Raw genomic sequence first — 18,159 nt, 5'->3', positions numbered from 1 at the left:
CTTACCCCTCTGGAAAATACAGGGGCTTTATTTGTATTGTTACTTATATTTGTTTCTAATTCAAATGACAGTTTTAAATGTGAGGAGGTAAAAACTGAGCATATTAAAAGTTCGGGTAGGTCCTTGTAAAATTGTGCCTTTGAACATTAAATTCCCTTTCTATACTGATCATATACTTTTCATACCCCATTAACTGCATGATGTGATCAGAGACCTGTAGCACTTGATCTGCATCATAACTTGTGCTGGTACTAAGGAATAAGAGAATGATGAATGCCCGTTATGTGCAAAATTTGCATCCAATTTTGGCCAATTTTCTAGTAAATAAGAAAAAAATTGTGTATCAGCAATATCTCAAATAAAAGTCCACAAAGCCATGTTAAGTGTAAAATGTGATGTGAAATCTTTTCATAAAGTGAAACCTTGCAACAAGCAGTGTTGCAAACTATGCTAACCTAGAAATCCCTTTGTATTTTTTGATTCGAAATTTCATGTTGTAACTTTCCTTTGTGAAACCCAAATTTTTACTTTTATCATTCATTTGCCAATTTAAGATACAATGAAAAAGGGCTGCATACCCTTATGTTGTGCCACAGATACCCAGAGCATGAACTTAACACTAGAATTACCAGAGCCTACGAAAAAACTCGTAAATCCGTCCCACCTTAAATCGCGTCTTAAAGCCGTTTGCACATCTCCGCCAGAGTCTTTTGTCATCTAAATGTGATGATAAACAAAAGCTACTAGCAGCCAGCTATTCCATCCCCCCACCGACTTAGAATGAACTCCTAGCTCATGCCTTGCCTTGATTTGATTATTTGGGATTGAAGTGGAGTTTTACAGTGGAAATAATTCGAGCGTTATTTGGAATACACGCATTTCATGTGTGTTCCGTTTCTACAGTATAGTAGTCTGTGCAAACACATTTTTAAAACAGAAACGTTTTTCATATTCTAATAGTAAATGACAAAATGTAGGCATAAACTATATAACGTATGAAGCCTGAAGTCCATATATCAAAGAAACACTTTCACAAAAGGTACAAATAAGAGAACACGTGCGCTTTTCTTCAAAAATATAACTGCACAAAAAAAAAGCCGCGTTAGCATGCGACATTGACACTCTTACTACTACTGCCGCGGTGGCGTAATGGTATCAGCTCCTGATTGGGGATCAGAAGGTGGCGAGTTCGATCCCGCACGGCTCCACTTCGAGAAATGAATTGATCTTATTCTTACAATTTTAGAATAACAACATAAATTTCATTTCAGTCTGTAACAGCCGGTGTAACTTATGATACTGGTAAAGGTTAGCTTTTTTTTTTTTTTTTTTTAATTCACTTTTCATTCTCGCAGTCGATGCATACTAACGCCCCCCCCCAAAAGGGTTCTGACACATAAACGCTGGCGAAGCTGCCTTCCTTCGTATCTCACCGTCACTTGATTTTCTTTTTATTCAGTGTTATTGAGTGTTCCTGCCAGTCCCCACATGTTGCTGTATGCTGTTTCTTTTGTACTCCAGGACATGCAGAGGAGAGAATGATTTCACATTATTTATGCTGTTTTCACATAAAGACTGCAGTATACTTGTGACTGCATTCTCGTACCAATGCACTTTTTCCATCACCTTTTCCTGTAAGAAGCAATGTACTCACTTCTGTCTATGCTGTGGTTTCTATTACACCTGAAAGAGACAATATATGTGAAAACTTCATCGCACTAATGCAATATTATTTGAAAACGAACAGCGTCAGATCAGGCGTGAAAATTTTATGTGAGATACGAAGAAGGCAGCCTCGCCAGCGTTTATGTGTCAGAACCCTTTTTGTTCGGGGCGCGTTAGTATGCATCGACTGCGAGAATGAAAAGTGAATTAAAAAAAAAAAAAAAAAACCTAACCTTTACCAGTATCTCACATAAAATTTTCACACCTGATCTGACGCTGTTCGTTTTCAAATAATATTGCATTAGTGCGATGAAGTTTTCACATATATTGTCTCTTTCAGGTGTGTAATAGAAACCACAGCATAGAGAGAAGTGAGTACATTACTTCTTACAGGAAAAGGTGATGGAAGAAGTGCATTGGTACGAGAATGCAGTCACGAGTATACTGCAGTCTTTATGTGAAAACAGCATAAATAATGTGAAATCATTCTCTCCTCTGCATGTCCTGGAGTACAAAAGAAACAGCATACAGCAACATGTGGGGACTGGCAGGAACACTCAATAACACTGAATAAAAAGAAAATCAAGTGACGGTGAGATACGAAGGAAGGCAGCTTCGCCAGCGTTTATGTGTCAGAACCCTTTTGGATGGGGCGTTAGTATGCATCGACTGCGAGAATGAAAAGTGAATTTAAAAAAAAAAAAAAAAGCTAACCTTTACCAGTATCATAAGTTACACCGGCTGTTACAGACTGAAATGAAATTTATGTTGTTATTCTAAAATTGTAAGAATAAGATCAATTCATTTCTCGAAGTGGAGCCGTGCGGGATCGAACTCGCCACCCTCTGATCCCCAATCAGGAGCTGATACCATTACGCCACCGCGGTAGTAGTAGTAAGAGTGTGAATGTAGCATGCTAACGCGGCTTTTTCTTTGTGCAGTTATATTTTTGAAGAAAAGCGCACGTGTTCTCTTATTTGTACCTTTTGTGAAAGTGTTTCTTTGATATATGGACTTCAGGCTTCATACGTTATATAGTTTATGCCTACATTTTGTCATTTACTATTAGAATATGAAAAACGTTTCTGTTTTAAAAATGTGTTTGCACAGACTACTATACTGTAGAAACGGAACACAAATGAAATGCGTGTATTCCAAATAACGCTCGAATTATTTCCACTGTAAAACTCCACTTCAATCCCAAATAATCAAATCAAGGCAAGGCATGAGCTAGGAGTTCATTCTAAGTCGGTGGGGGGATGGAATAGCTGGCTGCTAGTAGCTTTTGTTTATCATCACATTTAGATGACAAAAGACTCTGGCGGAGATGTGCAAACGGCTTTAAGACGCGATTTAAGGTGGGACGGATTTACGAGTTTTTTCGTAGGCTCTGGTAATTCTAGTGTTAAAGAAGGGGAAAAGAGGAAAGAAACTATATTAAGATGATGACACTCCACAGTCAAAGCACAAGCAAGTTATAAGCTTTCATTTAAATAAATAAATAAAATTGCAATAGGGGATGGACAAGCAGTGTCCAACACTCCTTGTGCTACATAAAAGCAACCATAAGCATCATACCAACTAATCAGAGGAATAGTATAATTGCTTTCCTGTGACGCATTTAACCAATCATAAGTGTAACACCAATCAGAACCAAGAATACTGGTCAAAAACGACCTAATGGTCTACGAATGCTGTTTGTCTTAATTCCCATCTGAATGTGTAGTTCATGACATCAGTTTTTCATTTGTTAGTGCCTGAATTATAAACGGTTGGCAAAGATGTGATTAGTCTACTAAAAATGACTGCATTATACTGCCACATTAAATAAGGGAAAGTTACTTTGGATTCTGAGACAAAACCAGAATTCTGGGTTGCTTTAGTACTGTCAGGTTGAGGTTTTGATGCAGAAAATCTAAAAAATACAGTATCTTGATTCATCATCAGAAAATGTGCAGTATTGTTAGCTTTTATACACATATAATGGGGCCCATGATGACAAAAAAAAGGTAAACATTTTATATTTTCTTGCCCATACAAAACTGCTCCTGAACTCATTCAGATGCATTATGAAAAGCATGTTCCCATTTGTACCTAAAGTCTTTTTAAAGGTACACTTTAGAACACTAATCTTACTCATGGATTCCTAGATTTTATTTTAGCGTCCTTTGTTATATCATAAATAACTGAATGCATTGCTCATGAGCATATTGCAGCAACACCAGGGTAGACAATTAATTTCCTAATCTTACTAAATCTGGACTTTTTTTTTCTCAGTGGGTTCTCGGAAACTTGGAAGTTGCTTTTGTAACTGCTTTGACACCTCAACATTCCTTTTTGCCACAGATTTCACATAACCTTTTTGATTGTGGCATGCTGTGTGCTAACAACTTTTCTGAAATTAAGATGAAAGGATAGCCAGAATTATATTGAACATAGCTGGCCTGAATCAGGTCAAACTGTTAAGCATGCTATTTAGATAGCTGATTTTTAATTATCTACTTAATTAGTTTGTAATCGCTCGAGAGGGTAATAATGGAATGCATGATTACCATACAAAACAAGCAAATTAAAGAATCACCAAAATTTTTGTGTTAGTTTTTTTCTCAGGCACTTAAATCATATATCAGCACATGAAAAGATTACATAAAATTAATTGTACAAACTGCACAACAACTTATACAATCAAAGAAGATACCACAACACTGTACCCTGATGTGCTCAACAGTTGAAACAAAACATTAAAAAAACTGTTCTAACTAGCACTTACCTCTCCTTTTCTGCATAGTTGTTGTGTAGCTGCTGCTCCTTCTCAAGAGCTAGGGTCTCCACTTGGGCTTTTAAAGACTGCTCATATTCCCGAATCTTTTCTTTAAGTGCTTTAATTGTTACTTCTATTTAAAAGAAAAAGAGGGCAAATTAGGGACAAAATGAAGATACTGAATAGGGATGCGACTATCAGGGAGAAGAAATGACAATATTATTCACACACACACATTATATTTTATATATAAATATACTAGCAAAATACCCGCGCTTCGCAGCGGAGAAGTAGTGTGTTAAAGAGGTTATGAAAAAGAAAAGGAAACATTTTAAAAATAACGTAACATGATTGTCAATGTAATTGTGCTGTTATTGTTATGAGTGTTGCTGTCTTATATATATATAATATACACACACATAAACATAAATATACATATACATATATACATATCTACATATACACATATCTACATATAAATATATATATACATATACACATCCACATATATATACATGTATATATATATATATATATACACATATCAACATATATATATACACACAGTACATACACACACATATACATATACACATACATACACATACGTATATATATATATATATATATATATATATATATATATATATACACACAGACACATATATATACATATATATTTACATATCTGCATATATACTGTATTTATATATCTACATATATACACATATCTACACATACCTACATATATATATATATATATATATCGACATGCATACATACATACATTTACACATATATATTATATATATATATATATATATACATATCTACATATATATACTGTATATGTAATTGTGTTGTCATTGTTATGAGTGTTGCTGTCATATACATATATAATATATACACACACACACACACATAAACATACATACATACATACACATATATACATATATATACATATCTACATATACACATATCTACATATACACATGTATACATATATATATATATATACATATATATATACATATGTCAACATATATACAGTGATCCCTCGCTATATCGCGCTTCGCCTTTCGCGGCTTCACTCCATCGCGGATTTTATATGTAAGCATATTTAAATATATATCGCGGATTTTTCGCTGCTTCGCGGGTTTCTGCGGACAATGGGTCTTTTAATTTCTGGTACATGCTTCCTCAGTTGGTTTGCCCAGTTGATTTCATACAAGGGACGCTATTGGCAGATGGCTGAGAAGCTACCCAGCTTACTTTTCTCTTTCTCTTGCGCTGACTTTCTGTGATCCTGAAGTAGGGGGATTGAACAGGGGGGCTGTTCACACACCTAGACAATACGGACGCTCGTCTAAAAATGCTGAAAGATTATCTTCACGTTGCTATCTTTTGTGCAGTTGCACGGTGCTTCGCATACTTAAAAGCTCGAAGGGCACGTATTGATTTTTGCTTGAAAAACAAACTCTGTCACTCTCTATCTCTCTCTCTCTTTGTCTGCTCCTGACGGAGGGGGTGTGAGCTGCCGCCTTCAACAGCTTTGTGCCGCCGTGCTTCGCATACTTAAGCCAAACAGCCCTATTGATTTGTTTGCCAGAGATTGTTTTCTCTATCTATGTGACATTCTGTGCTCCTGACACACACTCCTTTGAAAAGGAAGATATGTTTGCATTCTTTTAATTGTGAGACGGAACTGTCATCTCTGTCTTGTCATGGAGCACAGTTTAAACTTTTGAAAAAGAGACAAATGTTTGTTTGCAGTGTTTGAATAACGTTCCTGTCTCTCTACAACCTCCTGTGTTTCTGCGCAAATCTGTGACCCATGCATGACAATACAAAAATAACCATATAAACATATGGTTTCTACTTCGCGGATTTTCTTATTTCGTGGGTGGCTCTGAAACGCAACCCCCGCGATGGAGGAGGGATTACTGTATACACATACATGCACACACATATATACATATACACATACATATATATATATATACACACACATACATATATACACACACAGACACATATATATACATATATACAGTATATTTATATATCTACATATATATATACACATATATATATATATATATCTACATATATATATATACATATATATATATATATATATATATCTACATATTTATATATATATCTACATATCTACATATTTATATATATATCTACATATCTACATATTTATATACATATATATATGTATATATATATATCTACATATTTTTATATATATATATATATATATATATATATATATATATATATATATATATATATATATATATATGTATACACATATCTACATATATATATCAAAATACCCGCGCTTAGCAGCGGCGAAGTACTGCTTTAAAATTTTTATTAAGAAGAAAAGTAAACCTTTTTAAACTGAGGGAAAATGTATCAATAATTATTTGTTAAGGATCTCTTTGTATATCACGGTGTCAGTTCGCCCCTCTGCTTGTAATATGACCAAGCTGTGTGGTAGCTTACTGTTGAGCATGCAACGTACAGTTGGCCATGTGAAAAGCAGTCCTGCCTCAAATCAATGCCAACCTTTTGTAGGGTCTGTCCCTGAGACTTATTAATTGTCATTGCGAAGCAGAGCCTTAGTGGAAATTGTAGGCGTTTGAATTGAAATGGGAGATCAGAGGGTATAACGGGGATGCGAGGAATAAAAACTCTCTCCCCTGAGCCACCGCCAGTAAAAATAGTTGCCTCAATGAGGTTGTTTTACAGACACGAGACCTGAAGTCTCGTGCCGTCACAAAGTTTCAGTGGCTGTACGCAAATCCACAATCGGTTTCATATTCTGTTCGTACCTTATCAATTGTGTTATTTGTTTTTTGAACAGGTTTGATTCATCGAACTGATCACTCCTGCTGCGTTCAGTCACTTCACGTGATCCGCTTTCTTGTGTGATGTTGCGATGTCCACGGGTTTATTAAATGTTAGCTAAGACCCGGCAGTTAAAAGTGTCTTCTCATTAAACTTGTATCTCGCGAATATGGCATTGCAAACGGCAGCGGGTCAGTTCACGTGCTTACGTGGGAGGCGTGATGACGCGATATCTATACTAATAAAAGGCAAAGCCCTCACTGACTCACTCACTCACTGACTGACTGACTCACTCATCACTAATTCTCCAACTTCCCGTGTAGGTGGAAGGCTGAAATTTGGCATGCTCATTCCTTACAGCTTACTTACAAAAGTTAGGAAGGTTTCATTTCGAAATTCTACGCGTAATGATCATAACTGGGACCTGTTTTTTGTCCATATACTGTAATAGAGTGCACCTCCATGGCCGTGGGAGGCGGAGTTGCGTATCGCGTCATCACGCCACCCACGTAATCACGTGAACTGACTGTGAACGCAGTACGTACAAAACAAGGAAGAGCCCCAAAGAGCGCTAAAGAAAACATTCATTACACAATTGAGAAGGCAGCGAAACAATAAGAAGCGAGCGAGTGACGCATACAAGCATATTCATAAGTGCAGCTACTGCGGAAACAAAGCACGGTGTAAACCGTAAGTTTAAATTAAGTTTATAGAAATGCTCCCGCTGCCGTTTGCAATACCATATTCGCGACTTACAAGTTTAATGAGAAGACACGAGGTATAAACGAGACTTTGGATCACTTTGTAACGGAGTTAAAATTGCTGTAGCAAGAAACGTTTAAATGCCGGGTCTTAGCTAACATTAAATAAAGCCGTGGACATCACAACATCACACAAGAGAGCGGCTCACGTGAACATATGAAGCGACTGACGCATACAGACATATTCATGACTGCAGGTACTTGGGAAACAAAGAACCGTGTAAACCTAAAGTTTAAATTAAGTTCATAGACCTACAAAAGGTTGCCACTGATTTGAGGCAAGATTATTTTCTCCTGTACAACTATACGTTGCATTCTCAACAGTAAGCTTGCACGGCTTGCTCATATTACAACCGGAGTGCTGAACTGACAATGTGATATACAAACAGAACAATCGTAAAAACAGGATTAAATAAAAAGGCTGCTTCCGTTGGCAAAGCAACGAAAAACGAAGACCTTATATGACGTTCGTTTATAAAACAGCGGAGAGGCTGTGTGAAGTCAGCTTCACAAAAAAACAGATCCCCACGTAATCACGTGAACTGACTGTGAACGCAGTACGTACAAAACAAGGAAGAGCCCCAAAGAGCGCTGAAGAAAACATTCATTACACAATTGAGAAGGCAGCGAAACAATAAGAAGCGAGCGACTGACGCATACAAGCATATTCATAAGTGCAGCTACTGCGGAAACAAAGCACGGTGTAAACCGTAAGTTTAAATTAAGTTTATAGAAATGCTCCCGCTGCCGTTTGCAATACCATATTCGCGACTTACAAGTTTAATGAGAAGACACGAGGTATAAACGAGACTTTGGATCACTTTGTAACGGAGTTAAAATTGCTGTAGCAAGAAACGTTTAAGTGCCGGGTCTTAGCTAACATTAAATAAAGCCGTGGACATCGCAACATCACACAAGAGAGCGGCTCACGTGAACATATGAAGCGACTGACGCATACAGACATATTCATGAGTGCAGGTACTTCGGAAACAAAGAACCGTGTAAACCTAAAGTTTAAATTAAGTTCATAGACCTACAAAAGGTTGCCATTGATTTGAGGCAAGATTGCTTTTCTCCTGTACAACTATACGTTGCATTCTCAAGAGTGTGCTTGCACGGCTTGGTCATATTACAACCGGAGTGCTGAACTGACAATGTGATATACAAACAGAACAATCGTAAAAACAGGATTAAATAAAAAGGCTGCTTCCGTTGGCAAAGCAACGAAAAAGGAAGACCTTATATGACGTTCGTTTATAAAACAGCGGAGAGGCTGTGTGAAGTCAGCTTCACAAAAAAACAGATCCTTAACAAATTTTTATTGGTATATTTTCACTCAATTTAAAAAGGTTTTCTTCTTAATAAAAATTTAAAAGCAGTACTTCGCCGCTGCAAAGCACGGGGATGTATATATATATAGATAGATAGATAGAGATATATATGTATATATATATATATATGTATATATATATATATATATATATATATATATATATATATATATATATATATAGATAGATATATATATATATATATATAAATAGTTATATATATATATATATATATATATATAGATAGATAGATAGATAGATAGATAGATAGATAGATAGATAGATAGATAGATATAGATAGATAGATGTGTATGTATGTAGATATGTATATATGTGTATATATATGTACATATGTAAATATGTATATGTATATATATGTCTGTATGTGTATATATATATATATATATATATATATGTGTGTGTATGTATGTATGTGTGTATATGTATGTGTATATATATGTTGATATATGTATATATATGCGGATGTGTATATGTATATATATATATATGTATATATGTAGATATGTGTATATGTAGATATGTATATATAAGTATATATGTTTATGTATATATATGTTTACATAACCTCTTTAACACACTACTTCTCCGCTGCGAAGCGCGGGTATTTTGCTATATATATATATATATATAAAAGACAGCAACACTTATAACAATGACAACACAATTACATTGACAATCATGTTACGTTATTTTTAAAATGTTTCCTTTTTTTTTCATAACCTCTTTAACACACTACTTCTCCGCTGCGAAGCGCGGGTATTTTGCTAGTATTTTGATATATATCAAAATACCCGCGCTTCGCAGCAGCGAAGTACTGCTTTAATATTTTTATTAAGAAGAAAAGTAAACCTTTTTAAACTGAGGGAAAATAAATCAATAATTATTTGTTAAGGATCTCTTTGTATATCACAGTGTCAGTTCGCCCCTCTGGTTGTAATATGACCAAGCTGTGTGCTGAGCTTACTCTTGAGCATGCAACGTACAGTTGGCCATGTGAAAAGCAGTCCTGCCTCAAATCAATGCCAACTTTTGTAGGGTCTGTCCCTGAGACTTATTAATTGTCATTGCGAAGCAGAGCCTTAGTGGAAATTGGAGGCGTTTGAATTGAAATGGGAGATCAGAGGGTATAACGGGGATGCGAGGAATAAAAACTCTCTCCCCTTAGCCACCGCCAGTAAAAATAGTTGCCTCAATGGCGTTCTTTTGCAGACACGTGACCTGAAGTCTCATGCCGTCACAAAGTTTCAGTGGCTGTACGCAAATCCACAATCGGTTTCATATTGTTTTCGTACCTTATCAATTGTGTAATGTGTTTTTTGAACAGGTTTGATTCATCGAAGTGATCACTCCTGCTGCGTTCAGTCACTTCACGTGAGCCGCTGTCTTGTGTGATGTTGCGATGTCCACGGGTTTATTTAATGACCCGGCAGTTAAAAGTTTCTCGCTACAGCAATTTTAATTCTATTACAAAGTGATCCAAACTGTCGTTTATACCTCGTGTCTTCTCATTAAACTTGTATCTCGCGAATATGGCATTGCAAACGGCAGCGGGTCAGTTCACGTGCTTAAGTGGGAGGCGTGATGACGCAATATATCAAAATACCCGCGCTTTGCAGCGGCGAAGTACTGCTTTAAAAATTTTATTAAGAAGAAAAGTAAACCTTTTTAAACTGAGGAAATGAACCGGTTGTAATATGACCAAGCTGTGTGCTGAGTTTACTCTTGAGCATGAAATCTAACGTGGTTTGTGCCCTTCAGAATGAAAACAGTTTGCATTTACCTCTTTAATAAAAGGCGAGCTTTTAAGCCTGAGAAATCACCCCGTAAATGCACACATTTAATTGCACATGTGTTAATATGTATACTTACACAGTATTAAAAGACACTCAACAATTAACGTTATTTACCATTTTTACCGCGTTTGATAAAAGGCGAGCTTTTAAGCCTGAGAAATCACCCCGTAAATGCACACATTTAATTGCACGTGTTAATATGTATGCTTACACAGTATTAAAAGACACTCAAAAATTAACGTCATTTACCTTCGTTCCCGCGTTTGACTCGTGCTGTAAATCTCTTCCTTGTTTTTAGTTCACATGATTACGTAGGAGGCGTGATGACGCGATACGTGACTCCGCCTCCTCCATTAGAGTATATGGACAAAAAACAGGTTCCAGTTATGACCATTACACGTAGAATTTCGAAATGAAACCTGCCTAATTTTTGTAAGTAAGCTGTAAGGAATGAGCCTGCCAAATTTCAGTCTTCTACCTACACGGGAAGTTGGAGAATTAGTGATGAGTCAGTCAGTGAGGGCTTTGCCTTTTATTAGTATAGATATATGAATGGAAGAGAAGGTCTGTGATACGGTTTGCATATTTGCAGCTGGAGATCCACGAAGGGAGAAAAAACGAATCACGTATCATAAAATAGTTTTTTTTTATTCCTGAGATATAGATATATATATATATATATATATATATATATATATATATATATATATATATATATACATATACAGTATATATATATATTAGACTGATTGGCTTGAAAAGCAGGAGTTACACGGAAGGGCACAGCAGAATATGAGTACACAGGACAGCAAGGTACCTATGTGACAAGAATGCTGTGACGTGAAACAGCAGGGTAGACAAGCTCCAAATAGTGGCTTAATAGTTTCATCTGCGTTTAAGTGAGCTTTCTCCATTTCTCCCTTCCTGTTTTTTCCCTGTGATTTAAACTCCAGTGTTTCAACCCTGACACATAATCAATGGGAACGAGTCCCTTTGGAGACCTTTTTGCTCCTTAACTGCTAAATTGAACTTTAAACGTTTAGGTTCTGTAGGATCAATCGTCTCAACTGTGGAAGTTGGGGGGATGGTGCAGAGGGGGGCATGTTGAAGAGGATTTAAACACCCATAGTAGAACAGGCTAAAGCGAAGGGAGGAAAATGTTATAGATACAAGGAATGGCAAGAAACCTAATACTGAAGCTATAGAGTGCTCTCAATTAGATATCTGTAAAAAGGGGAACTAAAGTAACCACACTGAAGCGGCACATGTTAATTTGGAACATTGTAAACATCCTGTGATTAAGCATATTATAAAAGTAGAGAAGGTTACAAGAGTTAAGATACCTTAATTCTAACTATACTAGAGATGAAAAGAAAAGTAACCAGAATAACCATCTCAGAACATATTCCAGAAGCCAGAAGATGTTAATTGCAAGAAGGTAAAGGATAAAGTTCAAAGTATAACCATATATTAAAATAGTGGTACTGTACTAAACAAATGTATTTCAACTGTTACTCCTGGAATGCAATAACCTCCCAAAAAGACACATGCTGAACTAAAAGGGAAGATAACACTTGAAGAACATGGAAGTTGTTAACATTTACTTCCTATATATCACAGCAAACAATGATGTGTAATCCAACATTACAACTTTATCTTAACTTTTAAAATCACCTAGTTCAACCAAGTTACATAAACAGGAAAAATTAGGTAAGGGATTTAAACTCTGTCTCAGATCTTTAGTTGGTAGAGCTTTTCAGTCCAACCAATTTCTGCTTTTTACTTAGACATCTATATTAATCAAGCAAATACTGAGCTTAATAACCTGAAGTTGAGAGCTTTAATATTGAGCTACAGAATGAAAACTGAAGACGACCACTCCAGTACAATAAACAATTCCATATCATTATTTACATACACACCCTGATTTTTAACCTCTGCAAACTCCTTGTTGTAATCCTCCAGTGTTTCCCTCAGCTTCTGGTTCTCGGTCTCAATATCATGCATGCGTTGCACCTTCACCTGAAGTTGTTGACCCAGTTCCAGGGCTGGTACTGGATCTGAAACACAAAATATACAATTGCATCATTGATCTAACACAGGTTTGAATTAGTGCTGGGTGGTATACCGGTTCATACCGAAAACCATTTTTTTTTTTTTTTATGATATGGATTTTTCTTATACCGCAACACCGGTTTAAATTGCCTATACGACGTTCGGAACATGGCGCAGCGGGAAACTGTTCAAGTGGGGACCTTTTTCACTGCTACACCGCTAAACACAGATTTGTTGCACTAGGGCTCTTTTTCACTGCTACACGACCAAATAGTGGGCGGTAGCATAGGTATGCCGCGCAGTGAAAATGGACAGAGAGCATTCCGAAACTGAACTAAAAGTTGAACATGATGAACAGAAGAACTTTTGCTGAAAAAAAGGAGTCACGTCCGTCGCCTGCAAGCCAAGTTGTACTTGTTTTTGTACTTGCTAGTGTATGTTTTGCTTGTATTCATCCTGTGCTGGCGACTTGTTCAGAGATGGGCGCAACTCTGAATGGATGGCATAATTAAACATGTATAACGAAGATATTTTTAAAGTTCTGAACACTCCGTCGGCTAAGTTAATAACTAGTTTTAATCTCACAAAGACGTTTATCGTGTGGTGATTGGTAATGTGGAGAAAGAAAAAGGAAAGATAGGAACTGGGGTTTTGGTAGAGAGCAGGAATATCATGAAGTGAATGGATTCTGTGCGGTGATTGCTGCAGGCGCCTGCTCTTAGTGCGGAGGAAGTCAGTTTAAGAAGTGTAGTGATTAACGACTGGGTCAGGAAACACTTAACACAAAGTATTTGATGTGCTGCATTAATTTGTGACGGGGTTTGAGAAAATCTAGTAAATTAAACATTGATTTTAGGATGAAGTTTAGTTTACAACATTCTACTTTAATTATAAAATAAACTATGAGAATAAAGTGGAAATGTCGACTTTAATCTTGACATAGTCAACATGTCGAATTTATTCTCGACATATAGTTTGTTTTTTCTTCCGTGTCCATATTTTTTTTTCTTCACAGTGGCCCTAATGCGCTTCCATAGGGCTATACCACAAACAGCATTATAAATGCAAGTTGCAGTTTTTATTATTTATGTATATAGCTTAGCTTGAAGCAAGGTCCATATTAATGCAGTTTGCCTAAATGATGGTACAGTTGGTAAGATGTCATCACCAAGTTGCACTTGTTCTATTTTATTTTAATTTGGTGAATACTGCGTAATGCACCTGGGCTTGAAGCTTTGAAGTAATGGTGCAACTATCAGTAATACTATTATGTATTTTATTGTTATTATTTATTAGTTTAAATATTATGCAGTTTAATGATGGTAAAATTGTTTAAAAAGTCACTTTAACGTGTCAGTGGACAGAGATTGTTAACATTAACAGAAAGTGTAGTTGGTTTACAAAAAATATTTACTATTTATTCCTTTTCTAAGACGTGTTCAGTGCAATCCAACTTTTGACAAACACCTCTGGATATTTTACTAAGTGTAAATGCCTCTTTGGATGGTTGAAAATATGTTGTCAAAATCATAGTTTAAGCTTTTGCAAAATGTGTTCAATTAAAAGGTTCTATATTTTGACGGCATCTGTCATGCAATGTGCTTCCTTCTCTTTAGTGCCACCCCCTTGAAAACTATCACTTTATGGGGCCATGCAAACCTGGATTAATACTTGTGTGCACATTAAAATGTCTTTTTGTACAATGTACAATTCTCATAACAGTCTAATAGGTTATTCTTAGCCAGTCTACTGCAGTAATTGCAGTTGAAAATGTGGTTAACATCCACTCATGCATGGGGAAAAAAATACCGTCTAATACCGTGAAACTGGCAGAATTTAGAAAAATACCGTGATGTAGAATTTTGGTCATACCGCCCACCTCTAGTTTGAATTAATGTCACTAATATATTAGGCTGCAATGTTGAGTTTAAAGCAGGGAAAAAAGCAACAACCTTCTTGAAGTGTATTATACATATACACTTATATTTATAAATGGAAAACAAACAAAAAAGAAATTTGTAGCAGCCTGAGAACATAAACATCCTTCCCAAGTAGGATATGTATTACAAAGTATTTAAAAATAATAGGTTAATGAATTCAAGAATTTCCAGTCAAAAAATCAGTAACTATATCAAACTACATTGTGACTTTGTACCTACAGTTATTTTACTTGGCTTTTCCCTACATTCATAATGGCTAACACGGTACAACACCCTAGTACTACTTGAAAACATATAACCTAACATATGCAATGACCGGCAGACTGAGCATGTTACCTTTTTTTAATTAAATAGAAAATCATTTTGATCTTTGAACAAAATGGTGTAAGGGACAATGGTGGGATTAAAACAAGGGCCAAAAGACAGAAGGGGAGAAGGGAAGAGAAAAAGCATGACCAAGAAAGGAAATGTATACAAATAATGGAAAAAAAACAGAAAGATTATATTCCTACATCCAAATTCTTATTTGGATTCACAATGCAGATCTACTACTTCACGTCAAACAATTTTATTTTTTGAAGAATGCATGACTATATGCAGAGATACAATTTAAAAAGCAGAACTGGATGAGAAAGAGGAAAAGATGAGAGAAATGGAAGAGACACAGACTAGGAGAATTTCCCTGCCTCTGCCGGGAGAGTATGGGCAGACATTACGCCTGTTTGTCTAGAATGCACAAGCCTGTTAGAACTTGTTTGAGAACTAGAGAAGCAGTTTAGTTAAAAAGTGATAAATTGTGTATGAGCATTTGTTCAAAATTCAATTTACTTTTACAATATTCTCAAACAGCTTTATCTAATCAAGGGTCTCTGGGCGCCTGAAGCCCTAACCCAGCAGCACAGGATGCAAGGCATGAAACAACCCTATACAGGACTGCCCACTTATGAATGCAGATGTGTGCAATACAATGTAAGTATACAAGGTGCGTCCTTTAATATTTTGTGTATTATTTTATGCTATTAAAATTTACTAAAATATTTCAATGCTTCTTTAGAATTTTTTTTGGGACAGACAATGAATTTAGACAGACAAAAGAAGATGCAGAGTGGAGAAGAGACATATAAAGGGGAGAAAAGGTGGGGCAGAAAGCACTTTTGAGATATAAATCACTCCAGACAATATAAAAAAAAAAGTTGGAGCATTGTTTTGAACCGAGGGAGGATTTTAGACTATTTCCTGGGCACAACACATATTACTTATTACTTTATTTAAGAAATGGCTAATTACCAAAATGAAAAAGATAATAATCAGAGTGTGTCTGGGGTGGAAGAACTTCAACAATAAAAGGCTATTTGCCAAATCGCAAGCTTAATTTACAATACTTAAAGAAAACAAAAGGAAGTGTGAGAAAGGACACCATTCTTAAAATAACTTCATTATTTGTGAAATGCGAAGGGTTTGGGTTTTTATCCCTACTATGTGTTTCATCACCTCATTAAATGTACACTGGAGGGAATTTTTTTTTACTGTTTAGTTTACTGTTGCACTGCTGAATTTACAGATAAGTAGCACATACTGATAGGTCACTATTAGAGCTGGCAGTAAAAATGACAATAAGTCTGGAAAATATAGCACCAGAAAAACAGCTTTCCCAGCATGGATTAGAACAGGTAGGTGGGGAAGGTTACCCTGTAGCAATAGTCTATTCTTGTTCTATTTTACAAATTCCAATTAAAGAAAGTACCTAAAGCCAATGTCACATTACACAACTTCTAGTCACTGAGTATTTCAGATTTGCTGACCAAAATTGCTGATCGGGTCTCCAGACCATGTTAGTTTATATTGTAGGGCTCTGCCCTGTTTGTGACAGCTAACACTAAAATCCCTGAAGCCTACAAAACTATTCAGAATGCCAGGCCACCTTAAATTCCCAAGCACCTCCTCATCAATGTGTTTGTTTTGCAAAAGTGTTCTTCATAGCATAAACAGCACAGGCCTGCTCACCCATCCCCCACAGAGGCAGTTGAAGTCATTCACATAAATCTCACAGCTGATGTCTCTTGATCTAGGAGTTAGGTGTCTGGATTTGTATACGGTAAATAATATATCATTATTTGGTATACAACGTGTCTACGACGATCTGTGTAAATACAGGATGAGGCAAGAAATGTTGAACACATAACTAAAACAGACATTTTTATCATGTTACAGTAATAATAACAAAATGTTCAAGTGAAGTGTATAATGTGTGAAGACTGAACTCCAAATATAAACTAAACACTTTCACAAAAGGTATAACAAAACAAATGTGCTTTTATTCAAGAATACAACCGAAGAAAAAGAAATTGTTAAATTTGCATGTGTAAAAACTGAAGCCTAACTATCATTCAATACACAGTAGACTTGCCCGCTTGGTTGATGCAGAGGTAAGGACTGCTGACTCATAATAAAGAGGTTGCAGGTTCGATCCCATATCCTCCCCATTTTGAGTAGTGACCTGCTATTATTATTACTATTATACTGTATAATAAAAACATACATTTGATTTGAGTCTGTAACATCCGATGTAAATTTATGGTACTTGTAAAAGTTAAGAGTTTTTGTTTTTTTAAATTCAGATTTATTCTCTCGGTCACATTCACACTCCCCCCAATCTGACACTGCTAGTTTTCAAATAAAGACATGGTATAATGAATTTACCTCTACCTCTCTGAGTTGATGACGTTTATCTCCATTCTTTTCATAAGAACAGCGATGACCACAGTTGCTGACTACCATGCAGCATTTGTGCTTTTACAACAAAGACACCCATGCAGAACGCATGAAAAATGACAGATTTGCTGCAATCTCGGACATCTGGCAACGTTTTGTTGGGAACTGTGTTTTGAGTTACAGCCCAGGGCAACATATTACTGTGGATAAGCAACTGTATCCAACCAAGGTCTGTTATCCTTTCTTGCAGTA

General features: G+C 36.0%; 1 protein-coding gene across 5 annotated transcripts in view; it reads right to left on the bottom strand.

Moving 5' to 3' along the window:
- The window catches only part of cux1b (cut-like homeobox 1b), a 559,925-nt gene that overhangs the window by 274,426 nt on the left and 267,340 nt on the right, over positions 1-18,159 (bottom strand). For all 5 annotated transcript variants that reach the window (XM_051930773.1, XM_051930770.1, XM_051930772.1 and 2 more), the window contains exons 5-6: positions 13,123-13,260; positions 4,436-4,559 (exon numbers count right to left, since the gene is read on the bottom strand). In XM_051930773.1, the coding sequence (XP_051786733.1) occupies positions 4,436-4,559; positions 13,123-13,260 (262 nt within the window). The remainder of the gene's footprint in view (positions 1-4,435; positions 4,560-13,122; positions 13,261-18,159) is intronic.

The sequence above is a fragment of the Erpetoichthys calabaricus genome, chromosome 8, assembly GCF_900747795.2.
Source record: "Erpetoichthys calabaricus chromosome 8, fErpCal1.3, whole genome shotgun sequence".
Lineage (NCBI taxonomy): Eukaryota > Metazoa > Chordata > Cladistia > Polypteriformes > Polypteridae > Erpetoichthys > Erpetoichthys calabaricus.
Note: the sequence above shows the minus strand (reverse complement) of the source record. Positions and strands in the feature narration are given on the sequence as shown.